Here is a 27,979-nt window from a genome sequence, read left to right as displayed (position 1 = left end):
TCCCTTCCTATCTCTACGGTATTTAAAGTCATTGCATAGTCACGTGCTGCCTTTGAAGCGTGCCTTCCTCGTTCCTTTCTCCAAAACCAGCCAATCAGAGGCCCGCTGGCGGCCCGGGAGTTCCCTCGGGTTGCTACAGTTTAAACCCAACATTCGGAGTCAGCGGCGCGCTTAAAGGGGAAGCGGCCCTGGTGGATGCGGAAGAGGGGATCCTGACGGCCGAAGCAATGGGTGCCAGACGTGATCCCCGGAGGGGATCCTACCCTTGGACCAGGCTGGGCCTCTGCCTACGGCCGCTGCTGTTTCTGGGGCTCTGTTGCTGGCAAACGCGCGGGGTGGCAACCCCTGATCAGGTACGATTGGAAATGTCCCGCGGTCGGTCTTTGGGTTGGCCGTGACATGCCCCCCCCCAATCTGCTCCCCAACCTCACAACCCCACAAAACTGGAAGGCTTAGCTGGGGCAAGTCGTTGGGCCCTCAGACCCGCTGAACCCAACCGGTCCGGCCACGTATTGTGTGCCTCTCTCCTTTCCCCCCGTCAGGACCGGATGGAAAGCTTTGGAGGCCCTGAACACTTTTTTTAAAAAAAATAGATTATGGTGTGTCTCCACCCAATATGTAAGTAAAAACACAAAACAGGAACAGAACTAGAAACGGGGGAGGGGGAATGTGGAGTATAAGGAAGTTCTGATTTCCCACCCTCCTGCCATGTTGACCCTACCGCAATGCCTTTTCTGAAATATCAAGTGTCAAATTCTTTCCAAAAGAAATATTATTATTTTTGCTTTTTGTTCATGCCCCTGCTTTGCTGGTGCCCTAAACACATGCTTATTCTGCCTTTTGGGTAGTGGTGGTGATTGTTAAATATTTATTTCTACCCTCCCTTTTCCCTGATGGAGACTCAAGATGACTTACAGATAAAATAAGAACAGCTAAAATCATAAGGGGGGGCGAAATACTTTATAACAATTAATATAATTAAAACTGTGTGTGTGTATTAGTTTTCAGCGGTGGTTCCCCATTTTTTGAATCCCTTTCCCAAGGAGGCTCACCTGGTGCCTTTATTATTTTTGCCAGGCAAAAACATTCCTGTAAAACCAGACCTTTGGCTAATTAAACAATCTATACCAGGGGTGGCCAACTCCCAAGAGACTGCGATCTACTCACAGAGTTTAAAACTGGCAGTGATCTACCCCCTTTTGGGGGATTCAAGTCAAAGTAGTTGAGCTTTTTTTTTTTTTTAGGAAGGAAAGCCCTGTTTTTGGAGGTTCAGGTCGAAGTTGTTGAGCTTTTTAGGGAGGAAGAAAGCCCTGTTTTTTAGGAGTTCAGGTCTAAGTTGTTGAGCTTCTTTTCGGGAAGAGGAAAGCCACATTTTGGGGGGTGCAGGGCAAAGACGTTGAGCTTTTTTTAGGTGAGCCAAAGTTGTTGAGCTTCTTTGGGGGGAGCCAGTGATCTACCAGTGATCTACCACTAGATCACAACCTACCTGTTGGACATGCCTGATCTATACCTTCCAGTAGCACCTTGTTGTTGTAGTCGTTCAGTCGTTCAGTCGTGTCTGACTCTTCGTGACCCCAAAGACCAGAGCACGCCAGGCACGCCTATCTTTCACTGCCCCCCGCAGTTTGGCCAAACTCATGTCAGTAGCTTCGAGAACAGTGTCCAACCATCTCATCCTCTGTCATCCCCTTCTCCTTGTGCCCTCCATCTTTCCCAACATCAGGGTCTTTTCCAGGGAGTCTTCCCTTCTCATGAGGTGGCCTTAGAGAAGCCAACTAAGTTTGTTCTTGGTATGTTCTTTCCAGTCTGTTTCTTTTGGCGTAGGGCACTGTTGGCATTTGATGGCCTACACAATGTTAGAACACGAGCAATTAAACAGCCCTGAGATGGTATGTAGAAACAGGCCAAACCCTACGCCAGAGGATAAATGGAAATAAACCTGACATCAGGAATCACAAGACAGAGAAACCAGTAGGAGAACACTTCAATCTCACAGGACGTTCTATACAATATCTCCAAGTAGCTTGTCTTATTACAAAAGAATTTCAGAAATAGACTGGAAGGAGAAGTTGCTGAATTGCAACTCATTACCAAACTTAAAACCATGGAGAGACCTGGTCTGAATAGAGACATTGGATTCTTATCTCATTATACATGATATAGCTATTTTTAGCCATCTCACCCCTTGCTTTTTCCTGTAAGACCAATTGCAGTCGTTAATCAACAGGTTTTCCACACCTATCAGCCAATGACCCGTTCCCACCACCCTTCTGAGTAATACCCTTCCCCACTCCCTCACTGTATATAAGGGTCTGGTGACTTCTGTTTCAGTGTATCTGAAGAAGTGTGCATGCACACGAAAGCTCATACCAAGAACAAACTTAGTTGGTCTCTAAGGTGCAACTGGAAGGAATTTATTTATTTTGTTTCGACTACAGCAGACCAACATGATTACTACCTACCTGTAACTAAACAATCTATGGCCTTTTTGTTTGTTTGTTACTGTGTTCTGCATTTTTGTGTTTTTATATTGTAAATGGCCCAGTGATCCTTGAATGTCATCTATTGCGTTGAGGTTCCTGCATTGCAGGGGGTTGGACTAAATGACCCTCGGGGGTCCCTTCCAACTCTCCAATTCTATGATTATTAAAAACATTCAGACAATCAGAATAAAAACAGCACAGCAGCAGCCCCCCCTCCCCATTAATAGCAGTCAGTAATCCAGCGGTTCCCCCTGCATACAGCCAGTTAAGGTGAAAGCAACGGCCGAGAGTGCAATGACATTTCTGTGTCCCTCCATATTGTTGGACTTACATCTCCAGTTGTCCCTGATCATGGGCCAAGCTGGTTATGGTTTGAGTACAGCAGTATCCTTTGTCCATGGAGTTCTCTTGGCAGGGATACTGGAGTGGCTTGCCGGTTCCTTCTCCAGGTGGATCACATTTAGTCTAAACTCTCCGCTATGACCTGTCCATCTTGGGTGGCCCTGCATGGCATAGCTCATAGCCTGAGTTATTCAAGCCCTTTTGCCACGACAAGGCAGTGATTCATGAAGGGTACTGCAAGAAGATCAAACCTATCCATTCTGAAGGAAATCAGGCCTGAGTGCTCACCGGAAGGACAGATCCTGAAGCTGAGGCTCCAATACTTTGGCCACCTTGTTCATATATAAATTACTCGGAGGCTGCAGTTCTAAGCATAGTGGTATTGACTTCTGAGTAAGCGTCATTTGTTGGGAAAGATGGAGGGCACAAGGAGAAGGGGACGACAGAGGATGAGATGGTTGGACAGTGTTCTCGAAGCGACTAATATGAGTTTGGCCAAACTGCGGGAGGCGGTGGAGGATAGGGGTGCCTGGCGTGCTCCGGTCCATGGGGTCACGAAGAGTCGGACACGACTGAACGACTGAACAACAACAACAGCGGTATCCAAAGGGCCACAGATTCCCCACCCCTGAATCAAGACATTTGATGGTGCCAGATGCTATCTATTTTTGTTTCTGCATTTATAAATTTATTTATAAATATTTATAAGTAGATAGCCAGGTGCTATCTATTTATGTTTCTGCATTTATAAACTGTGTTTCCACCCAGGAGCTCAGAGAAGCATACACGGTTCTTCTCCCGCCTCCCCTCCCCCAAGTTTATCCTCACACAATGTTCCTGCAAAGTAGGCTAGGCTGAGAGAGAGAGTGTTACAGCGTGAGGTTATCCAGGGAGCTTTTTGGTGGGGTGAGGAATTGAGCCTGGATCTTTCTCCTGTCTTGATGTAGCCAGAGTCCACTTCATCAGATGTTTACCCTTAAAATATACTCGTACCCTGGCTGCAGGAAAAAAAGGGTGCTGTGTTGTGGCTTGAAGTTAGCTGCATCCCCAAATTGAATTCGGCGGTACCATTTTGCAATATTGCCTTCCTCACGCTTACCATTGATGTCTGTCTGCTTTGAGCATCTTGTCTTTCAATAGCCTGCGGCTGAAACCGATTCCTGATTCTTTAGGTGGAGAGATTAACAGCTCTGGGATCTGTTTGAACTATCCCATCAGATTTGCCCTTTCACCTCGGCGTCTGGTATTCACTACTCTTGAAATCTTAAAACTTGTTACCTGTGTTAGTGCCAAGCCAGCTCCTTTGGTTCATTGGTTTTCTGCGCCACGAACTCCCAGGAAATGGACAGAGGTTTGAAACCCATAGAAACCCCAGTAACACAGCTCCTTCATCCCATACTGCTTGAGATAACAACCCAGGAAGTGGCCTTGTAGGTCAGATGGTGCCTTAGTGGTTCAGGTGCAGTGATTTTGGCCTGATATATAAATCAATATTTATCAGTCTGGGAGCAAGCCAGATCGCCAAGACACCTCTTCCCTTCCCCTGCTGTCTGCCTTGCTAAACGTTCCCAAAATAAGGGCTAAGGACTCTCTGAATGGAGCCGGTAAACCATTACAGTGGTACCTTGGTTCTCAAACTTAATCCGTTCCGAAAGTCCGTTCCGAAACCAAAGCGTTCCAAAACTAAGGCGTGCTTTCCCATAGAAAGTAATGCAAAATAGATTAATCCGTTCCAGACTTTTAAAAACACCCCTAAAACAGCAACTTAACATGAATTTTACTATCTAACGAGACCATTGATCCATAAAATGAAAGCAATAATCAATGTACTGTACTATAAAATAAATAAAACAGTATTGTAGATGATTTTTTTTTAAAAATCTTACCTGCACTGATGATAGTCATTGTTTGGATTGGGGGGGGGCCTTTTATCCATTTCTGCAGTCACACAATCAATGAATCAGTAGCTGAACACAGTCACAGAAACAAATCAACCGACAAAGCTTCAAAAACAAAAAACGCAAAATAAATCGCAAAAACAAAAGCGCAAATCTTAATCCGTTCCGGAAGTCCGTTTGACTTCCGAAATGTTTGAAAACCAAGGCACAGGTTCTGATTGGTGCAGGTGCCCCCGAAACGATAGCCGGCAGCCACATCGGATGTTCGGCTTCTGAAAAACGTTTGAAAACCGGAAAACTTCCGGGTTTGGGGCATTTGAGAACCAAGGTGTTTGAGAACCAAGGCACCACTGTATTTCTCAGTTTGCACAACGGGGGGAGACTGGTTTCAGGAACTAAGTAGCTTTGTTGATTTGGCAAAGAGCAGAAGGGAATGAGCAAATGGATTGTTCCGTCTCAGCTGGGCTGGGGGGGCCACCTTGGACAGCATTTGTCTGCTGTGGTCGGCATGCTCACATTGTAGGGATCCTTGACATGGCCTGCTGCCTATTACGTGTCCCTTCAGTGGTGATTAACCGAGGGATCTCTGTGCAATGCTCAAGCTGAACCACGGAGCATGTCCCCACCCCCAGAGGACCTCTGCCATCTCTGGGTCTCAAGCTCCCTGTCTCAAACGCTGGAGACCCCTGTTCTCGGGGACTCCCGCCCCTCCTGCAAGCAGCAACCCAGGGGGAATGTCTTGTTGTTTTAGCTCAGGTAGTGCCTTTCCTCCTCTCCCGAATCATGTTTGCTGTTCTACCGGTTTCCAGGGTGCACCCTTGAGTATCTGAAAGGTTTTAATGTATTTTTAATCTCTTGTTGGAAGCCGCCCAGAGTGGCTGGGGGAAACCCAGCCAGATGGGCAGGGTATAAGTAATAAATTATTATTATTATTATTATTATTATTATTATTATTATTTCTGGTGGAAAGTTCTCAGGAGAAGGCAGCAGGTGGTTTCTCCCTGGTTGCACCCCTTGGCAATGTGACCATCTGCTTGCCCTCCTCCTCGATTTGTCCACATATCTGCCCATCCTTCCTATGTTTTGTGGGAGGGAAATGTTGAGCTGACCCCAGCCTTGGCTGCATTGCCCCCCCCCCCCAGGTACGCGGGAAGTCTTCTGAAGTGCCAAACAGATGTCAGAGCAGTGCCACGTAGGTGTTCCCAGTTACTGCAACTTTTAAACAAGCTGTGGCTTGGCAACGAGAATGGGGTGGGCAGCTTTCCAAAAATTAAAAATTAAACAAAACAAAAACACCGTCGCTGCAGACCTTACCGTTCCTCTTCCCCTGCTTTCTCAGCAACAAATAGGAGTTGAGCCTGCAACAAAATGTTGCAGTACACAAAGTGCTTCTCTTCAGGGTTCCACCCTGCCTGCACTAGACACTCAAACCAGTATCATACCACATTAAACCGTCATGGCTTCCCTCAAAGAATTCTGGGAAGTGTAGTTCGTTAAGAGTGCTGGGTTCCCTCAAAGAATTCTGGGAAGTGTAGTTCGTTAAGAGTGCTGGGAATTGATAGGAGAACCCCTGTTCTCCTCCCGGAGCTGCAATGTCCAGAGTAGTTTAACCAAGCCTGCCGATACTTCCCTGTTTCACCATTTTGGCTGCCTATGCACTGACACTCAGAAAAAGCCAAATCACGGTTAGCATATAAGACGTTGATGCTAACACTGCAAGTTTTCACAAATGGAAATGGGGCAGGATATTTCGCAATAACTTAAGGGGTGGAGTGGGATAGTGTTTTGTTTGTTATTATGCAGCTTTTTCGGGCAGTTTTTATACCATAAACCGCCCTGGGATCCACAGATGAAGGGGCTGCGTATGAATTTAATTAACTAATTACGGTAATTAATTAATAAGCATAATGCATATCTAAGTTCCAGCGACTTTTGCATGAGGACGGTTAACCCATGCTTCCTCCACCTCGGCCCTCCAGATGTTTTGAGACTACAATTCCCATCATCCCTGACCACTGGTCCTACTAGCTAGGGATCATGGGAGTTGTAGGCCAAAAACACCTGGAGGGCCGAGGTTGAGGAAGCCTGGGTTAACCACATGGCTAGCTTGGCAGCCAAGCGGATCGTCATCACAGACAAGAATCTGGGCTGTGAAATCAAATCACTCTTATGTGCTGCTTTAAATGAAAGCTATTCAGCCGAGACACAAAGGCATTGATGAATAACTTGTTTACTCCAGTTAGATTTAATGTGGCTTAAAAAATTGGAATTCCTGTGTGCTATCATAAGGCAATAGGCGTGGGAATGGGGGGAAATAACTTTTTTTTTAAAAAAAACCCACACATATTGGAAGGCGAGTTTTGTCCTTTGAAAAGAAGCATGGAAGCCCCACTGCCTTTTCTGGGGCGGTCAAAACCTTTGTTCTAAACGTACAAAAACTTGGTCAGGATCCAGCCACAGGAAAGCATTTTGAAGCCCCACTGATACTGAGCAAGAAAATCGCGGGTTTAACTTGCTCATATCAGCAACCGCAGGATGCACATGTGCTGAGCATTGGCTGGATTGTTAGGGACGTCTCATGGGAATATCTTATACAAAGATACAAAATGTTGTTGTTGTTGTTTAGTCGTGTCCGACTCTTCGTGACCCCATGGACCAGAGCACGCCAGGCACGCCTATCCTCCACTGCCTCCCGCAGTTTGGCCAAACTCATGTTAGTAGCCTCGAGAACACTGTCCAACCATCTAATCCTCTGTCGTCCCCTTCTCCTTGTGCCCTCCATCTTTCCCAACATCAGGGTCTTTTCCAAGGAGTCTTCTCTTCTCATGAGGTGGCCAAAATATTGGAGTCTCAGCTTCAGGATCTGTCCTTCCAGTGAGCACACAGGGCTGATTTCCTCAACCAAAATTGATCTGTAAAAATGTTACATGGAAAAATGTGAGAGACATTTTGTAAACCAAGAAAATCTTTAATAATAATAAAAAAAGAATGGATAGGTTTGATCTTCTTGCAGTCCATGGGACTCTCAAGAGTCACCATAATTCGAAAGCATCAATTCTTCGGCCATCAGCCTTCTTTATGGTCCAGCTCTCACTTCCATACATCACTACTGGGAAAACCATAGTATAAGATATGGTCTTATACAAAGAGTCATACCATTGTTCCATCTAACTCAGTATTGCATACTCTGACTGGCAGCAGCTCTCCAGGGTTTCAGGCAGGGAGTCTGCGCCTGGATTGAACCCGAGACCTCCTGCATACGATCTCTGCCCCAAAGCTACAGCTCCTCTCACCTCATGCTGCCCTTTCCGATTTCCCAGACGGGAGATAAGAGGGCAGGGCTGCAAGACGGCAATATTTTCATCAAGGTCCATCGTTCAAGAAGGCAGTTCTGCACGTGCTGCTGCAGAGGGAGGCGAAGGGCAGAGGGGGATCATCAGCCTGGGAAGGTGAACTCTGGCCCTAAACCTCCACTGCCTTCCAGGAGATCTTTGGCAGAGAAAAAGACTAAGGAGTAAAACCTAAACAAATCCGGAGTGGAGTCCTTAAGACGGTCGGATGGGGCCTTGTACTCCTCCTTCTGGCAACTCACTCCTGCAGCCAAGCTGGTGTAAAAACGTCTTGCTCTGCTTTCCATTGGACCACATCAGCGAGGCCGAGAGGGGGGTAGTCTTGTCATCTGGGCAGCCCAGGACCTCCATATTTGTGCCCAGGGAGGTCCCTTTGGTACTGGGAATGCAGTGGTTTGACTTCACCCCTGGAGTGTCACGGATTGCTCCACGGCGCTGTGGCAGAGAATTGCAAAAGCCACAGGTTCTTCCTTGCAGTATTGTTTTACTGTGAGCTATATACATACAGACAGTTCATACAAAGACAACTAGGACAACTTCACTCTCACTCTCTCTGACTCCACTCTACACCACCACACCCTGCTTAACAGGTTCCCCTTTAATACAAGACAACAGCCAATCACCTGTCGGCCCACTCTTGCTGAGTCACTCTGACACGGTAATGTTTGTAGGCCTATTGTATCAGCTTCTTTTACTTTACACGCAAGCTCAAGCCTGCAGACTTACTAGGCTACACAACACTCTATGTAACCCGACATGGAGGCACACTCCATTGTCTCTTGAGACAGGTGAATGCCCTCGCTCTCTGTTCCTCCATTGAAAAGCATGTCAGGGGAACAGGAGAGCCAGTGTGGTGTAGTGGTTAAGAGCAGTAGACTCGTAATCTGGGGAACTGGGTTCGCGTCTCCGCTCCTCCACATGCAGCTGCTGGGTGACCTTGGGCTAGTCACACTTCTCTGAAGTCTCTCAGCCCCACTCACCTCACAGAGTGTTTGTTTGGGGGGAGGAAGGGAAAGGAGAATGTTAGCCACTTTGAGACTCCTTCGGGTAGTGATAAAGCGGGATATCAAATCCAAACTCTTCTTCTCCTCCTCCTCCTCCTCCTCCTCCTCCTCCTCCTCTCTGTAAAGTTTGAAACAAAGAAGGACTGTAAGAAACTTTCCCTTGTCTTTATACTTTCCTGGGCAACCAGCTGGGAGCTGCTGACAGCATCCTAACAGGTATACAGGGCCGAAGCCATTTAGGCCGTAGTGTTTCTAAGTTGCTTTGAGTCTTTGACTGGATCAATTCACAGAAGATAAGGCTCATAATTGCTACTAGCCATGATGCTCTGCCTCCACACTCAGAGGCAATAAACATATCCTGTCTATTCCTCTTTTTATTTGCGACTCAACGTAAGAACGTAAGATCAGGTCAGTGGACCAGCTGGTCTCCTCCTCCCGTGGTTCCTTTCCAAAGCAATCTGAGACGCCTTTGTTTTGCCAATCTTTACTCCACCCTCTTCATCCCTCTTCTGGTTCTGGGAGACCAGGGGTGAGGGGAGCTGGTTGCTGCAGGAGGGGGAGACAGCCTGGCTTCCTGGCTTCATCATCAAGAACTCTCTTCCCTGACATGGAACTTGACACATTCCGGTTTCAGGCAGAAAGGAGGCCGATTTAGTCAAAGGACGCACACAGAGAGACGTGCGCTTGCCTCCTAGCTTCACTGCCGATGAGTCATTGGCACCTCTGATCACATGCCTGGCAGAAAACAGCAAATATGGGACGGAAAACAGCAAGGGAAACGGCACAGGATGTGTAAGAAGGCGTGGAGAGCTTCACATTTGCTAGCACACTGTACGCCCAGCTAAAGCAAGAGGTGCTTTGCTCTGCATTTTAAAATGTGCGTTGACGTTAGTGCCATCCTGCCCCATGATTGGTTTATGATCGTAGAATCGCAGAGTTGGAAGGGACCCTGAGCATCATCTAGTCCAACCCCCTGCAATGCAGGAATATGCAGCTGCCCCATGCGGGGATCGAACCTGCAACCTTGGCGTTATCAGCACTGTGCTCTAGCCACCACAAGGCGATTTTATGTTGTGAAGCGCCCTAAAAAAATGCAGGGGAAGGGTGGTGTACGAATTGAAATAGTAATACCAATATGTATTCACAGGCATGCCTCTGGCAGTGGACGTATAACACAACCGTTAGGGTTAGGAGACAGGTTTAAAGGCATTTCCTTTTTTTATTTTTTAATATATATATAATTTTTATTAATTTTTCTGTTTTACAATTTAAAGTACTCATTTTACATCCTTAAGATACCAGTGACTTCCCTTCTTCTCTTTCCATGGTTCATTTTGCATACCATAAATGTAAAGGTAAAGGGACCCCTGACCATTAGGTCCAGTCGTGTCCGATTCTGGGGTTGCGGCACTCATCTCTGTGCATATTTTACAAAAACTCTACCAATTGGTTTTCCATTATTGCATCCATCAAAACTTGTTCACGCTGTTGAATTTATCTTAATGCTGCCAGCGTTTTCAGCTGCACACAATTATTTCCCATATATTCAATAAACGTTTTCCAATCTTCTTTAAACATATGTTCTTCTTGTTCTCTTATTCTATATGTTAAGTCTGCGAGTTGTGCATATTCCGTCAACTTAAGTTGCCATTCTTCTTTAGTTGGGACCTCGCTCGTTTTTCATTTTGGGGCTAACAAAACACGAGCCGCAGTAGTAGTAGTAGTTGTTGTTGTTGTTCAGTCGTTCAGTCATGTCCGACTCTTCGTGACCCCATGGACCAGAGCACGCCAGGCACGCCTATCCTTCACTGCCTCCCGCAGTTTGGCCAAACTCATGTTAGTAGCTTCGAGAACACCATCCAACCATCTCATCCTCTGTCGTCCCCTTCTCCTTGTGCCCTCCATCTTTCCCAACATCAGGGTCTTTTCCAGGGAGTCTTCTCTTCTCATGAGGTGGCCAAAGTACTGGAGCCTCAACTTCAGGATCTGTCCTTCTAGTGAGCACTCAGGGCTGATTTCTTTGAGAATGGATAGGTTTGATCTTCTTGCAGTCCATGGGACTCTCAAGAGTCTCCTCCAGCACCATAATTCAAAAGCATCAATTCTTCGGCGATCAGCCTATAAATAACCTTTTTTTTTGTCATATGGGAATTTCAATCTGAATTATCCCCAACAGAAAGGACTCTTTTATTTTAGGAAAGTTAACATTCCCCCCCCCCAATTCATTATGGATCATTTCCCAATGCTTTTACAAGTCCACCACATGTGAGATAACGTTCCCTCCACCTCTTTGCATCTCCAGCACTTATCTGATTCAGTCTTATACATCTAAAAAAGCCTAAAAAGGTAAAGGTAAATGGATCCCTGACCGTTCGGTCCAGTCGCAGACGACTCTGGGGTTGCGGCGCTTATCTCGCTTTACTTGCCGAGGGAGCCGGCGTACAGCTTCTGGGTGATGTGGCCAGCATGACTAAGCCGCTTCTGGCAAACCAGAGCAGCGCACGGAAACACTGTTTACCTTCCCGCCGGAGCAGTACCGAAGTTAAATACCATCTGTGACTCATTTTCAGGTAGTTCCCCTTCAAAGAATAACATGCTGTAAACTTCAAGTCACTTTCCCAGAGTTTTCCCCACAGGTTAAAATCTATACGAGAGCCAGTGTGGTGTAGTGGTTAAGAGCGGTAGACTCATAATCTGGTGAACCGGGTTCGTGTCTCCGCTCCTCCACATGCAGCTGCTGGGTGACCTTGGGCTAGTCACACTTCTCTGAAGTCTCTCAGCCCCACTCACCTCACAGAGTGTTTGTTGTGGGGGAGGAAGGGGAAGGAGAATGTTAGCCGCTTTGAGACTCCTTCGGGTAGTGAAAGGCGGGATATCAAATCCAAACTCTTCTTCTCTTCTATACTGTGCCCTATATCTATTACCCGGTGTGTCACTGAGGCCGTAACAAGCTCGTCTTTTGTTTCCCAGTCTAATAGCAAATTACAGTCATACCTCATGTTGCTGTCGCTGTGGGTTACGTCTTTTCAGGTTGCGCTGCGCGCCGAACCCAGAAGTACCGGAATGGGTTACTTCCGGGTTTCAGCACTCGCCCATGCGCAGAAGCACCGAATTACCTCAGACGCGGCGCTGCGTGATACGAACGCTGCGGGTTGCGGACGTGCCTCTGTCACGGATTACGTCCGCGATCTGAGCGTCCACTTTATACATTTTGGACAAACGTTTCTCTTTGGTTTTAAGGTTTAAAGGCATTTCCCTGCCTCCCACCACATCCTAGCACCCCGGGGCAACGCATTGGACCATTTCAGGGTTGGGTTGTTTCTTTTTTTTTCTTCTTCTTTTTTTTTGAATTTAAATCGTTTATTTATCATGTTTATCATATATACAGTGTTTGACAAAAGTGTACAATAAACGTTGCATATATAAATAAATAAATAAAAAACAGTTACATTTGCTGTATTTGCTTAATTCTGTTATGTTTGCTTAATTTGTTGTTACCCCTAACCGGTATCCAATTCTATATACTTATAAAGTACTACAAAGGAGTCTATAATAGTTTAAATATTATAGTCCAAAAGTAGCTTATCAATGAACGTAAAAAATTAAAAAAATTAAAAAATAAATATAAATATAATAAAAAGGGGGGGACGGAATAAATAAATAAATAAATACAAGACCCCCCCAAAAAAACCCCAAAATTGAAAAACAGTATCAACATATTTTCCAACCCCATCCGACTTCCTATCGAACCCAACCGTATAGTTCACTCTTACTTATGAGTGTGTTTCAACCTATCCACATATCATCATATAAATCTTTATTACACTACAATTTCAACCGGTACCCTATTTTCCACTCGTATCCTTCCTTCTACTTCCTGGGCTATTGAAAAGCTGGCATAACTATCCGACCTCTACATACATACATTTCTGAACATATATTATATATCTGGCCCAATTTTCTTGGAATTTTTGTTTTGACCCCCCCCCCCTCAAATTATTAGTCAACTGGGTTGGGTTGTTTCTGGGCCATTTCCCCCCATTCTCGCTTGGATTGGGCTGAGCTTATAGGCGTCAAAACCTGCGCCGAGCCCTCGCTTTGGCAAATGGCTGTGTTGTTGGTTCCTGCGGGGGACGTTTGAAAACCCCGTTCTCCCTCCAAAGTCCCTTCTGCGTTTTGTCTCTCGGCAGGTGAAACCCATGATCACGATGGAGCAGCTCCTGTGGGTGAGCGGCAGCGTCATTGGGGAGGTGAACACCTTCAGGGTCCCCCTCATCGCGGCAACGCCACAGGGCACCCTCCTTGCCTTCTCCGAAGCCAGGAAGCACTCTGCCTCCGACATTGGGGCTAAGTTCATAGCCCTCCGCAGGTCGCTGGACAAAGGTTTGAGGGGAGAGTGGAAAGGGAGCAAGGCCTGTGGGGTGGGGGTTGGAAGAAAAGGGTGTCCACAGACCCCCGAGGAGCAGAAAATGCTGAAGCACAATATAATAATAATAATAATAATAATAATAATAATAATAATAATAATAATAATAAATTTATTACTTTTACCCCGCCCATCTGGCTGGGCCCCCCCAGCCACTCTGGGCGGCCTCCAACAGATATGAAAATACATTAAAACATCACAGGTTTAAAACTTCCCTAAACAGGTATTTTCTGAATGTCAGATAGTTATTTATTCAGTTATTTATTAATTTCACGGGAGGACAAAGATGGGGCCCTTAGTTTTGTGTGTGTGTGTTTTAAGGGAACACACTGCATTTATATCCCACTTTTTTTCCTCCCAAGAAGGGACGCGGGTGGCGCTGTGGTCTAAACCGCTGAGCCTCTTGAGCTTGCTGATCAGAAGGTTGGCGGTTCAAATGCCCGCTCCCGTTGCTCTGTCCCTGCTCCTGCCAACCTAGCAGTTCGAAAGCATGCCCCAAAGTGCAAGTAGATAAATAGGTACCGCTGCGGCGGGAAGGTAAACGGCGTTTCCGTGCGCTGCTCTGGTTTCGCCAGAAGCGGCTTAGTCATGCTGGCCACGTGACCCGGAAAAACTGTCTGCGGACAAACACCGGCTCCCTCGGCCTGTAAAGGGAGATGAGCGCCACAACCCCAGAGTCGTCTGCAACTGGACTTAAAGGTCAGGAGTCCTTTACCTCCCCCCCCCCCACTCCAAAACAGCATACTTGGTGCTCCCCTCCTCTGTTAATCCCCATTATTATTATTATTATTTATTAATTACAGTGGACCCTCAGGTTACGTTAACTTCAGGCAACTTAACTTTCGGGTTGTGAACGTGGCAACCCTGGAAGTGTATACTTCCAGGATTCGCCGCGCTCACATGCGCAGAAGCACTTTATCACACCGCACGCATGTGCATAAGCGGCACCTCATGTTGTGGACTTTATTGGGGTACATAAGGACCCCCAGAATGAATTAAGTTCGTATCTGAAGGGTCGACTGTATTATTTTTTTTATTGAATTCATATACCGCCCTATACCTGGGGGTCTCAGGGTGGTTCACAGAATAAAATCAAGATATAAAACCACAAAAATACATAATAAAAATAAAAACAACAACCCAATAGCCCCTCCCCCACAAAAAAACACGTTTTAAAAGGGCATAGGATGTCAATCAAATTAACCAAAGGTTAAAAAAGAAAGTTTTTGCCTGCTGGCTAAAGGTGTATAATGAAGGCACCAGGCAAACTTCCCAGGGGAGAGCATTGCACAGACGGGGAGCCACTGCAGAGAAGGCCCCGTTCTCGTGTTGCCACCCTCCGGACCTCTCGAGGAGGAGGCACATGAAGGAGAGCCTCAGAAGATGATCTCGGGGTCCGGGTAGGTTCATATGGAAAGAGGCGGTCCTTGAGGTATTGCGGTCCAGAACCGTTTAAGGCTTTATAGGTCAAAACCAGCACTTTGAATTTGGCCCGGAAACTAATCAGTAGGCAGTGCAGTCGGACCAGGATTGGTGTAATATGCTCAAACCGTCTTGCTCCCTACAACGACCCTGTGAGGTAGGCTAAGAGGCAGCGACAGGCCCAAGGTCACCCGGTGAGCTTCATGGCCAAGTGGGGATTCGAACCCTGATCTCCCAGGTCCTCGGAGTCACAGTTCTTAACCCACCTCACAGGGTCGTTGTAGGGAGCAAGACGGTTTGAGGGTGAACCATGTACTCCTTGGAGAAAAAGCTGGGATATAAATGCAACAAATAAGCTCTTCTGCTTAAGAAAGTCGGAGGGCCCAGCCAGATGGAGGCGTCATTCGCCAGCCTGGCGCCCAGAGATCTTCACGTGGTCACAGTTGGGCCCATGCCAGTCGCCAAATGCGCTTGGCTAATTTCTAGCGCTGCCGTGAATGCTTATGCCAGTGTCTGTTAGCCTGGCGTCACCCAGGGGCTTTGGACTACAACTCCCACCAGCGCTCAGCCTGTACGGAAACTTCTGGAAGGCGCCAGGTTAGCGAAGGCAGGCTCACGCCTCGCATTGGCCAAAGTCTCATGCGGCGCCTCAGACATGCTTCTCATAATAAAGAAATGTAGCACTGCCGGCCTGTCTCTTCCAGGGGCTACCTGGACGCCGACTTCCTTCATCGTTGACGACGGTTCCCTGCAGGATGGCCTCAACCTTGGGGCGGTGGTGGTGGACTCTGAGAAGGACATTGTGTTCCTGGTTTATACGCTTTGCGCTCACTACAACAAATGCCCCACGGCCAGCACCATGATAATTCGCAGCCGCGATGACGGCGTCACATGGAGCATCCCCCGGAACCTCTCTGAGGAGGTTGGCACTACTATGTTTGCCCCAGGACCAGGCTATGGCATCCAGGTAAGCCACCTTTAAAGGCCTCAAAGGCCTCGGCCCAGTATACCTGAAGGAGTGTCTTCACCCACATCGTTCTGCCCGGACACTGAGGTCCAACTCTGAGGGCCTTCTGGCAGTTCCTTCTCTGTGAGAAGTGAAATTACAGGGAACCAGGCAGAGGGCCTTCTTGGTAGTGGAACCTGCCCTGTGGAACGCCCTCCCTTCAGATGTCAAGGAAATAAACATCTATCTGACTTTTAGAAGGCATCTAGGGAATTTTTTAAGGTTTGATGTCTCACTGTGTTTTTATTTTTTTAAAAAAATTGTCCAGTAGCTTTGTTCTGGGTATAAGCTTTTGTGTGCATGCACACTTCTTCAGATACACAGATACACTTCTTCAGATGTTTTTATATTTTGCTCTAAGCTGTACAGAGTGGCTGGGGAAATCCAGTCAGATGGGCAGCAAATATATCATAATTATTATAATAACGTGAATGACAGGTTTATGGGTGGTGTTTTGAGGGAGGGAGGGAGGGAGAGAGAGAGAAAGAAAGGAAGAAAGAAAGAAAGGAAGAAAGAAAGAAAGGAAGAAAGAAAGAAAGAAAGAAGTTAGTTAATTTAATAACCTTGGTTGTATGTCTTCCATGATTCAACAGGTATGGAGTCTGCTTTATCCAACAGTTTAATTTAGGCTGTAAACCACATTGAGATTTTCCTTAAAAAAAAAAAATACACACTGGCATAGAGACAATTAAATTAAATTAAATTAATACTAAATGTTCAACTTCTGGAGAATCTCAACTTTCATTTAACAAAAGGGCAAGTTCCTGGACCTCATCGCTGCTGGAGATATGCTCAACAGCCCATGGCATGGCTTGCTAAAATCTTAGGCGCCTGGAGGGTGGCAGGGGTTGGGTCAGTTTGCGGCTAAGTTCTGCTGCTTCCACTCTGTGTTCAGCGCTACCGCTGGTAGCCAGGAAACAAGGCTGGAGGAACCCTGATCCAGAGGGCTGAAGCATTGCCGTGTGCTTGCAAGGATAACGGCAGGGAATGGGCCTAACTCCCACTCGGTCACCTCTGCCTTTCAGAAACATTACGAGCCCAAGAAGGGGCGTTTGATCGTTTGCGGCCACGGGACGCTTTTGCGGGACGGGGTCTCGTGCCTCCTCAGCGACGACCACGGCTTAAACTGGCGATACGGGCGGCAGCCCTTGCGCGGGATCCCTTACGGCAAGGAGAAGCTGCTCAGCGACTTCAATCCCGATGAATGCCAGGTGGGTGCGATCCCGAGCTGGAGGGTTTGCTGCAATGCTGCAAGCAGCAGGGGCGATAACAGGCAGCTAGTTCCATCGCTGCGTTGTTTGGGAGCCCTGGCTGCCGTAAGCAGAATCGTAGAATTGGAAGGGACCAACCAGAGTCATCCAGTCCAACCCCCCCAGAAAAAGCCTTGAAGCGATTCACAACCATAATAAAAGTGTGTGTCATTTTTAAATGGAGCCAAACTCAGTCCGTCTGCACAAAAATCTGTTCCGTTACCCCCGAGCCATGTAATTTAGGGGAGAATTGGAAGGAACCCCAAGATTCATCAAGTCCAATCTCTTGTAATGCAGGAAACTCAGCTAAAGCGTACAGGACAGATGACCACCCAACCTCTGCTTAAAAACCTCGAAGGAAGGAGAGCCTACAGCCTCCTGAGGGAGACTGTTCCAGTGTCGAACAGCTCTTGCTGTCAGAAATTTTCTCCTGATGTTTAGTCGGAATCTCCTTTCTTTTCTTTTTTTCTTTTCTTTTCACAATAATTTTTATTAATTTTTCATTTTTTAATCAACATAACATGTATGACATAAACAAGTATTTTACATTCATTTTCTCATTTGCACATTTTATGTTTACTGTTTTTAAATTCTCACTAATTTCTATTTACACACGTATTTCCTATATCTACAATGGCTTCCAATCTTCCTTAGCCATCTTCTTTCATTCATATTTTACAGCGCTTTGTTTTATTTAAAACATAAAAAGTTACACTTAACACGCAAAGGATTTTTTTTTTTGTCACTGGAAGCCATTGGTTCGAGTCCTACCCTCCAGAACAGGAGAAAACCAGCTCGTTCCCTCTTCCATGTGACAGCCCTTGAGATATCTGAAGATGGCTACCATACCTCCTCTCTGTGTCCTCTTTCCGAAGCTAAACATACCCAGTTTTAGCATCTGTGTTTTTAAAATGTTAAAACAGTGTGAAGGAAGCGTTCCTAAGAATCTTCCCTGGAAATCTTTGGATAAAGGGCCGTAATAATAATAATAATAATAATAATAATAATAATAATAATAATAATTTTATTTATACCCCGCCCTTCCCTGCCAAACCGGGCTCAGGGCGGCTAACACCAATAAAATCACAACAAAAACATAAAACAGTTCATTAAAATACAGATTAAAATACAATTTAAAACTAAATCTAAACTTCAGCCTCATTTTTAAGTAGCCCACCAATCACCCCAAAAGAACGAAACATCAGGGTTAAACTGAAACCAACCCAAAGGCCAGGTGGAACAGCTCCGTCTTGCAGGCCCTGCGGAAAGATGCCAAATCCCGCAGGGCCCTGGTCTCTTGTGCCAGACTGTTCCACCAAGTCGGGGCCAGTACTGAGAAGGCCCTGGCCCTAGTTGAAGCCAACCTAGCATCCTTGTGGCTCGGGACCTCCAACAAATTGTTATTTGAGGACCGTATGTAAAATGTATACGCCGTATGTAAAATGGCGTATAGATAAAGTAATTAATTAATAGGGGAGTGGAGCACTTGGAGCGGAGCCCTCAGAACAGAGCTAGGAGATGTTCTGGTTCCCTTTTAAAACCTGCCCTCCTTTCACCTTCCCTCCCCAAATTACCTCCTTGCAGCCCTACGAGCTTCCTGACGGCTCCGTGGTCATCAATGCCAGGAACCAGAACTTCTATCACTGCAGTTGCCGCATTGTGATTCGCAGCTATGATGCCTGCGACACCCTCCCGCTGGAGAACGTGACATTTGACGGCACCTTGGTGGACCCCGCTGTGGCGGCCGGAGCCCTCGTCAAATCCGGCCTCGTCTTCTTCAGCAACCCGGCCCATGAAAGGCAGCGTGAGTGAGGAGGAATCTGTGTGTGACAGGGAGAGAATGGGCTCTGTGTGGCTGGAAGAGGGACAGCTTCCAGCAGACGACACCACGGCAGAATCAGTTCCTGGGTCGGGACAAATGTTTCCAGCCTCTGCTACAAAGCTCATGAACTAGGCCTCCCAGGTTGAGCCTCTTGGGCTTGCCAGTCAGAAGGTTGGCGGTTTGAGTCCCCGCGACGGAGTGAGCTCCCGTTGCTCTGTCCCAGCTCCTGCAACCTAGCAGTTCGAAAGCATGCCAGGGCAATTAGATAAATAGGTACTAGTGCGGCAGGAAGGTAAACGGTGTTTCTGGTTTCCGTCATGGTGTCCTGTTGTGCCAGAAGCAAGTTTAGTCCTGCTGGCCACATGACCCGGAAAGCTGTCTGTGGACAAACGCCTGCTCCCTCGGCCTGAAGGTGGAGATGAGTGCCACAACCCCATACTCGCCTTTGACTGTGAGGGAACTGCCAGAAGGCCCTCGGAGCTGGACCTCAGTGTCCAGGCAGAACGATGGGGGTGGAGATGCTCCTTCAGGTTTCTCAAATTAGCCCGAGGCCTGGTTGAAGAGGAACTTCTTTGTCGGGTGAACACGACCTTATGCTCTCTTTCTTCCCTCTGGCCTAGGGGTGAACATGACGCTACGTTGGAGCTTCACCAATGGCTCTTCGTGGTGGAAGGAGCCCCTGCAGATCTGGAGCGGCGCCAGCGGCTACTCCTCGATGACGTCCCTGGACGGGGCTGCCCCGGAGGACGCTCACAGCCTCTTCATCATTTATGAGAAGGGGCGCCTCCAGTCCACCGAGAGCGTCTCCGTAGTCAAGATCAGCATCAACGGGGAGCTCTGACCGCACTTTCGGGCCCTCGGCCGTCCCCTTGCCCCATGTGCCTTGTAGTCACACTTGAAGCTCTGCGATTGCCGGGTTAGGATAGAAGGGAATTCTTGGGGAGGAATCAGCAACGTTGGGTGGGAGGGCTCGGGGCAGCGATTCGAAGGGCATTTGGCAGAAAATACTCTCTACAAGCCTCCCTGGTGGGCAATGTAGGCCCAAGCCATTCCTTTCCCCACAGTGACGTTGGGGCTGCCGTTCTACCTCAGAAACACTCCGGATTTTAGATGCTGCTGTTGAATTTCTGGGCGGGTGGAGGTTGCGAAGGAGAGGGGTGGGGATGGGTGAGGGGGTTGGAGAGATGGAAGACTGATGACGATGAAAGTAGACGGATGAAGAAGCACGCGATTAATATACATTGGTTTGTTTTCTAAGTGGGATCAACCGGAAAGAGGAGAGCCGGGAAGTTTCGCGATGAATTAATAAACTAATTGATGCACCTTTAACCTATCGTCTCCGTCAAATTTTAAAAACTTTATTTCTAGCGAGAAGGAGCACCCAAGAACTGGGTGTGAACAGCCAGCCAGATACCCCTGGAAAGTTCGCAAGCTGGCCACTTCCTGTCGTTGATCCCCGGCATCCATAACTTGAAACCTGGGCCTCCCATTTATCCATAGGAACATACAGTGGTACCTTGGTTTTACAACCATAATCCATTACGGAGGTCTGGTTGTAAAGCAAAACAGGTTGTAACCCAAGGCGCACTTTCGCCAAGGGGGCCTCCAAAAAGAAAAAAAGGGTTGTAATCCTCCCCCCAAAAATGGGTTGTAATAATTAAAAAAAAAGGACACGCACTTCCAGGTTTGACGTGGTTGTAATCCAAAACTGTTGCAAACTGTATAATAAAACAGAGGAATCAATCCGTTCTGTGATAAACTGCCTCTGACCATGGAACCTCGTGGTGTATGGCCACAGAAAGACCGATAGATACATTTATCGAGTCTAATCCTTTTACAAAATCCACCTAAGCTACATTGCCAGGATCAAACCAGCAAGACGTAGCACCTGGTGTTATTTTACTGATGATGTAAGTTACAGAGCCTCAGTGCAGCAGGCTGTCTCTCCTCGCTATCCCTTGAAGCAGATAAATGTGTAACCTTGCCTACAGAACAGGTAACAGGAAGTGTGGCGAGGTAGTTAAGCGTTAACTGTTGCCGGAGCTCTTTTCAACAATCTTAACTTACGTCATCGAGGCCAATTCCTGGAACAAAGGCAACAAGCCAACCAGGACACACTGTCCTCCTGGTGCCTCACGCTTTAATCAGCAGCTCCGTTAAAGTCTTAATTGATTTTACTGAATCAGCTAGTTTTAACCGGTAGGATTTCCATGAAGCACGCACTTGCATTTTTGGGGGGGGGGGGTTCTGGTGTATTAATATAACGACATTGTGGATGTCCAATGAAGCCGAACGATGGCTGATTCAGGGCAGAGGAACCGGAAGTGCTTCTATAGTTAAACTGTGGAACTCACTTCCACAGGACGTAGCAAAGGCCACAAACCTGGGCGTCTTTCAAAGAGGATTAACACATTGTTTATTAAATAGAAACAGGCGCCTACAATTCTGGTAACTTGCTGGAAATGTTTCTGTTTTGCCAACCGTTTTTTAAGAGGAGTCGTTTGGTTCTGTGTTGTTCATTTGTCCTGTGTTGTATGATTTTATAACTGAACGACGTTTTCATTTTTTATTTTGCGCCGCCATTGATAGATTTACGAGCTGGCAGTTTATGAGTACTGTTAAGAAATAAATACAAATTGATGTTAAACCTGGTTAAAGCTGAAATACTATACAGATCTATATCAGACCATAACCCGGTGGTAAGTCACTTGAAATTTAAAAGATATACGAAAGGTAGGTGGAGGATAAACGAAGAAATTTGGAGGGACGAACAAAGAGTGAATAAAGCAAAAGAAACCCTGAAAGAATTCTTTGAATTAAATGAAAATCAAGATATGGATAAGAAAATAGTCTGGGATGCAAGTAAAGCATTCATGAGGGGATTTGCAATCCAACAAATGGGGATGATAAAGAAAAATAAAGATAATAATATAATGGAAATAAATAAATAAGAGAAGAAATAAACACAATAAACTTTTATTTCGGACTTCCTTCTGCTCCTACGACTTAAGTGGTTGAGCAGGCAGCGTTGGGGCAAAGGTCAGTCTTGCAGTCCTCGGAAATGGCAAGGCGGCAGTTTCAGGCATCCTGTCTATTGAGACTGCGCCTTTCTCAATTTGTGCTTCAGCAGCAAGAGATCTAGGTTGCTCTCTTAAGGAGGCGAGGCAATGGTGCTTAATTTGATGGGTTGATTTCATACTATTACGCCCTTCCTTTCCTCAAGGGAGCACCAGGCAATGTGCAAGCTGCTCCCTTCCTTTTAAGTTCACAACAACCCTGCAAGGTAGGAGAGGCATAGTGGCAGTGACCGGTCAAGGCCCCCTAGCGAGCTTTTTGGCAGTGCAGGGATCTGAAGCTGGCTCTCCCTGCTCCGACAAGCTGCCTTAGGTGGGTGAAATATACTCGGAGTCAAGTGTGGATTTCATGCTCTTTATTCAGGTCATTGTAGCGAGGAATGCCAGTATCCCCAAAACACCTGCTTTATATACACTATTTACACAATGGGCCCCACGTGATTGGCTAATTCCGGGATACTCCTGTATGCCAATCAGGTTGCGGGATTCACTTCCACCTGGAGCTGGGTTGGGTGGCTCCTGCGGACCAATCAGACTGCTGCATTCTGGATCCTATTGTTCTAGGACAAATCAGACTACTGCATTCTGGATCCTATTGTTCTAGGACCAATCAGACTGCTGCATTTTGGATCCTATTCAACTCAGTACATAGCAGTGGGGGTTGCTTCCAAATAACCTGTTTTGTCAACCGCACCCACCCAATTTGTTGGTACAAGGTTTGCGAGGAAGTTAGGCAAAATCAGATATTTATCCGGCGTTCCTTCTGATTTGCTTGTGAAGAGGTTAGACAACGTCGCATCAAGGCATGTGTCAAGGGTTGGGCTAGATGATTCCACAGGGTCCCTTTCCAACCTTGCAGTTCTGTGACTCAAGCCACACTTCCCACTGCATTTGCCTTTGGCTTTCCTCACTGCAAAAAAAAAGTCTGATATTTTAGGGAAGTGGGTTTGTGGTGCGAAACCTCCCAGCCGACTATAATTGCACAAAACTGAATTGACCGGGAACATGTTTGAACAACGCTCGAAAATAGCGACCGACTAGAAGCGTGAATGCATGCACGCGAGAGAAGTCCTTGCACGCACTCTTGCAATTTGGCCATCTGTAGCAGTAAACACAAAATAAGAAAAAAATCATTCCAGTAGCACCTTAGAGACCAACTAAGTTTTTTCTTGGTATGAGCTTTCGTGTGCATGCACACTTCTTCAGAAAGCTCATATCAAGAACAAACTTAGCTGGTCTCTAAGGTGCTACTGGAAGGTTTTTTTTTATTTTTTATTTTGTTTTGACTATGGCAGACCAACACGGGTGGTTGTTGTTGTTGTTGTTGTTCAGTCGTTCAGTCGTGTCCGACTCTTCGTGACCCCATGGACCAGAGCACGCCAGGCACCCCTATCCTCCACTGCCTCCCGCAGTTTGGCCAAACTCATGCCAGTCGCTTCGAGAACACTGTCCAACCATCTCATCCTCTGTCGTCCCCTTCTCCTTGTGCCCTCCATCTTTCCCAACATCAGGGTCTTTTCCAGGGAGTCTTCCCTTCTCATGAGGTGGCCAAAGTACTGGAGCCTCAACTTCAGGATCTGCCCTTCTAGTGAGCACTCAGGGCTGATTTCTTTGAGAATGGGTAGGTTTGATTAAAAAAAAAAATCCTTCCAGTAGCACCTTAGAGACCAACTAAGTTTGTTCTTGGTATGAGCTTTCGTGTGCATGCACACTTCTTCAGAAAGCTCATATCAAGAACAAACTTAGCTGGTCTCTTAAGGTGCTACGGGAAAGGATTTTTTCTTATTTTTTATTTTATGGCAGACCAACACGGCTACCTACCTGTAACTGTAGCAGTAAAGGACTGCAGGGGAAATGGAGGGCACTAGGACCTTGTGCTGCCTCGCTTGGATGTTGTGGTACCCAGTTCAGCTGGATGCAAGGAGATCAGCTGTTTTGGGAGCACCATTGCTAGGGAACCATGGCCAGCCAGACGCAGGGAATCCAGCAGCTGCTGCAGGCTGAGAAGAGGGCTGCCGAGAAAGTGGCAGAGGCTCGGAAAAGTGAGGCGGGGGCTTCTGTTTTATGGGGTGGGGGGAGATTGGGGGGTGGGGTTTGAGGAGCACTAAAATGCCTGAGTTCTCTGAGAAAGGATTGCTGTGCAGTCCTTATCACAGAGGGGAATGAACTAGAATGGCGGGGGGGGGACGGGACACTGAGTGCCCTTTGGATCCATTCCCCAGTTTCCTTCTCTTGCCCAGGGCAAGTGCAACCCTAAAAAAGGGGGGGGAGCCTGGAGAGGCAGGTAATGTTCTCTCCACCCGACCTTCAATGTCTTTCTCGCCACCTCCTCCATCCCAGGGAAAGCCCGGCGGCTGAAGCAGGCCAAGGAAGAAGCCCAGGCCGAAATTGAGCAATACCGCTTGGAGCGTGAGAAAGAGTTCCACCAGAAGCAGCAGGCGGTAAGATTTCTTGAGGGGTTTTTTTTTTTTAATGGGTGGAGGGAATTGAGGATGAAGGATGAGTCACAGGAGGGAGAGGCAGACGGGAGCAACAGCATTGGAGAGGTGGGGGAATGGATACCAAATAGCACAGGGTAACTTTCGTAATCCGCCTCCCACTTAAGATTGGGAATTCGGGGATCAGGCAAGGGTTATTTTTTAGGAAAGGGAAAGAGACTTCAGGGCAGCCCCTGTTCTGGGGTGGTACAGAGGATGGGGCAGGTTTGAAGGATGGCAGGATGAGCCGTCTACCTTCTGAGAGGCCACTGCACACGCAAAATGGATGGCTGTGGGAGAGGGAAGAGAATGGTTTACTACTTGTGCCAGATGTCGCTCAGCGACAGAGCATCGGTTTTGCATGCAGGAGGTGCCCGGTTCAATTCCTGGCATCTCTGGGTAGGGTGGGGAGAGACTCCTGCCCCAAATTCTAGACAGCCTCTGCCAGGCTGTGTGGATGATACAGAGCTGATTGGACCAAGGGTGTAAGGCAGCTCCCTATGTAAAAGAGGATTGGGTAGCCCCGTTTTCCAGACCTCCTTGTGGCAGAGGTGGATTAGGGCAGGGATGGCCACGTGATCCCTTCCCAATGTTGCTAGAGCGTGGTTTACCACTGAGCCTCTTAGGCTTGCAGATCAGAAGGTAGGTGGTTCAAATCCCCGCAACGGAGTGAGCTCTCGTTGCTCTGTCCCAGCTCCTGCCAAACTAGCAGTTCGAAAGCACGCCAGCGCAAGTAGATAAATAGGTACCACTGCAGCGGGAAGGTACCGGTAAATGGCGTTTCTGATTTCCGTCACGATGTTCTGTTGCACCAGAAGCGGTTTAGTCCTGCTGGCCACATGACCCGGAAAGCTGTCTGTGGACAAACGCCGGCTCCCTCGGCCTGAAAGTGAGATGAGCGCCGCAACCCCATAGTCGCCTTTGACTGGACTTAACCGTCCAGGGGTCCTTTATCATTTTTTACCTAGAGCCAAACACCCACCGTCCCTGGCTACTGACCATGCTGGCCGAGGGGAGTTTTAGCCCAATAGCTGGAAGACACAACATCGGCTACCCCAGGGCTCTGCATACAGAAGCCAGTTAAACTGGCAGCTGAATCTTACGGAGGGGTATTACTTCTAGTGGAGAAAACGTCACGCTCCTTCTGGGGTAGTTTGTCTACCTTTGTTCCCCACCCTGCATCCAGCTCTCACCTCCTAGAAGTTCAAACAAAATAAAAAATAAAAAAATCCTTCCAGTAGCACCTTAGAGACCAACTGAGTTTGTTCCTGGTATGAGCTTTCGTGTGCATGGTATCTGAAGAAGTGTGCATGCACACGAAAGCTCATACCAAGAACAAACTTAGTTGGTCTCTAAGGTGCTACCGGAAGGATTTTTTTAAATTTTAAATTTTTATTTTGTTTTGACTATGGCAGATCAACACAGCTACCTACCTATAACTCCTAGAAGTTGTCAGCATCCGACAGCAGCCACACCCCCGGGAATGGGTTCAACTGGCCGGCTAAACCAGGCGAGGGCACCCGATGGGTCTCAAACCCTCAATGCATGATTAGAGACTTCCCGTGCATGCAGAGACGTGTACTGGGCGGACAAGACCAATAGTGTGTCCAGCGGTGAAGAAAGCATTTTCTGCATGTGCCGTGGAGGGGCATATGGGGCTCGTCAACCTGGGAATGGAGCCCATCTAGCAGAAGGAAAACTCTGATCCTAAACCTCCGGTGCCTTGTGGGAGATGTTCGGGAGAAGAAAAGTCTCAGGAGTAACCTTACGCAAATCTGGAGTGGAGTCCCCAAGACAGTTGGATGGCGCTTTGTATGCCTCCTTCCGGCAACTCCTGCAGCCAAGCTGGTGCCAAACGTCTTGCTCGGCTTTCCTTTGGCCCGCAGCAGCAAGGCTGAGATGGGGGTCTTGTCATCTGGGCAGCCCAGGAGCCTCCAGGCACACTGCCCAGGCTTGCGCCCCAAGGAGGTCACTTTGGTCCTGCTAACGCAGCAGTTTCTCTTCACCCCCCGGAAGTGCACTCCATTGTCTCTCGAGACATATGGATGCCAACAATAGCAAATGGCAACACCCACCAAAACACCCAGCTTTAGGGAAGGCTGCGAGTGGCACATACCAGCCCTGTCCTTTAGGGCATTGCCGCCACTCCCTGCCACTCACCTTCCGCCTGAGGCAAGTGGCTCACTCTGCCTAATGGTAGGGCCAACCCTGGTGGTTCCCCAGCACCCTCCATCCAATGGCATGGCACCTCTAAAAACTGAAGTTTCATATAGATATCCTGGCTGATAACCACCCGAATTCTTCCATCCCAGTGCTGGAATATCTGATTTGCGAATACAGGTAGGGCTGCCATAGTTCAGGTAGGTGTTGGTCTGCCATACTTCAGATTTATGTCCATTTATCCTTTGGCGTAGGGTTTGGCCTGTTTGTCCCATATAGAGAGCTGAAGGGCACTGTTGGCATTTGATTGCATACACAATGTTAGAAAATGAGCAATGAAATAGTCCTGAGATGGTATGTTTGATGTTGTCAGATGACGCTGACCTCACAACAAATGCACTTCCCTGGGCTCCGGGAAGGAATTCTAAAGGAAGCTGACACTTTTGCCGTTTAGACACTGCTGTGACGTCAAGATAAGACTTCACTCCTTACCTGTACCTCCCTTCAGGTGCTATCATAATTCATAACTTTGTTTTTCTCTCTTCCCCTGCCCACAGGCTCTGGGCTCGCAAGGGAACCTGTCTGCTGAGGTGGAAGCCCAAACCCGCAAGAAACTGCAGGCGATGCAGGGAGGACAAGCCCGGGGCAAGGATCGGGTCCTGCGCCAGCTTCTCACCATTGTTTGGGACGTGCGACCCCAAATACACCCCAATTACCGCACGGCTGCCTAGTTGACCCATCGGCCCAGCCTGCAGTTGCCATCGAGGGGACCTTACTGACCTGCATCAAACACATATAATGTCCCTGATTCCTAAAGGCAGTGGTGCAGTTAAATAATTTTTTCTCAGCCCTTAACGGTGTTTCAGGAAGTCTTTAGATTATGATTATTTCACTTTAATAACAATGATAATCATTGTTGCTCCCAGCTATGCTGGGCAGCTTCCAACACATATAAGAACATAATAAAACATCAGACATTTAAAAAACTCCCCTTTACAGGGCTGCCTTCAGATGTCTTCTAAGGTTGTACAGTGTTACTGACCTCCTTGACATCTGATGGGAAGACATTCCACAGGGTGGGCGCCACTACTGAGAAGGCCCTCTGCCTGGTTCTTAGGCATATGACTTTAAAGCACATGATATCCCCCAAAGAATCCTAGAAACTGCGGTTTGTTCATGGTGCCGGGAATTGTAGCTCTGTGAGGGGTAAACTACAGTTCCCAGGATTCTTGGTTGGGAGGGGAGGAGTCATGTGCCTTCGCTCA

General features: G+C 47.4%; 2 protein-coding genes across 2 annotated transcripts; both read left to right on the top strand.

Annotated features, from left to right (window-relative positions):
* Positions 1-90: 90 nt before the first annotated feature.
* NEU1 (neuraminidase 1) lies at positions 91-20,332 on the top strand. Its single transcript, XM_033141682.1, has 6 exons — positions 91-353; positions 13,268-13,460; positions 15,630-15,892; positions 16,957-17,142; positions 18,766-18,985; positions 19,624-20,332. Exons 1-6 carry the CDS (start codon positions 228-230, stop codon positions 19,842-19,844), a joined length of 1,209 nt encoding a protein of 402 aa, XP_032997573.1. The 5' UTR covers positions 91-227; the 3' UTR covers positions 19,845-20,332.
* Positions 20,333-23,958: 3,626 nt separating this feature from the next.
* Positions 23,959-27,722, top strand: ATP6V1G2 (ATPase H+ transporting V1 subunit G2). Its single transcript, XM_033141681.1, has 3 exons — positions 23,959-24,119; positions 24,418-24,518; positions 27,272-27,722. The coding sequence occupies exons 1-3, from the start codon at positions 24,038-24,040 to the stop codon at positions 27,443-27,445; spliced, it is 357 nt and encodes a 118-aa protein (XP_032997572.1). The 5' UTR covers positions 23,959-24,037; the 3' UTR covers positions 27,446-27,722.
* The last annotated feature ends 257 nt before the right edge of the window (positions 27,723-27,979 follow it).

The sequence above is a fragment of the Lacerta agilis genome, chromosome 2 (genome assembly GCF_009819535.1).
Source record: "Lacerta agilis isolate rLacAgi1 chromosome 2, rLacAgi1.pri, whole genome shotgun sequence".
In the NCBI taxonomy this organism is placed as follows: Eukaryota; Metazoa; Chordata; class Lepidosauria; order Squamata; family Lacertidae; genus Lacerta; species Lacerta agilis.
This window is presented reverse-complemented; position numbering and strand designations above follow the sequence as displayed.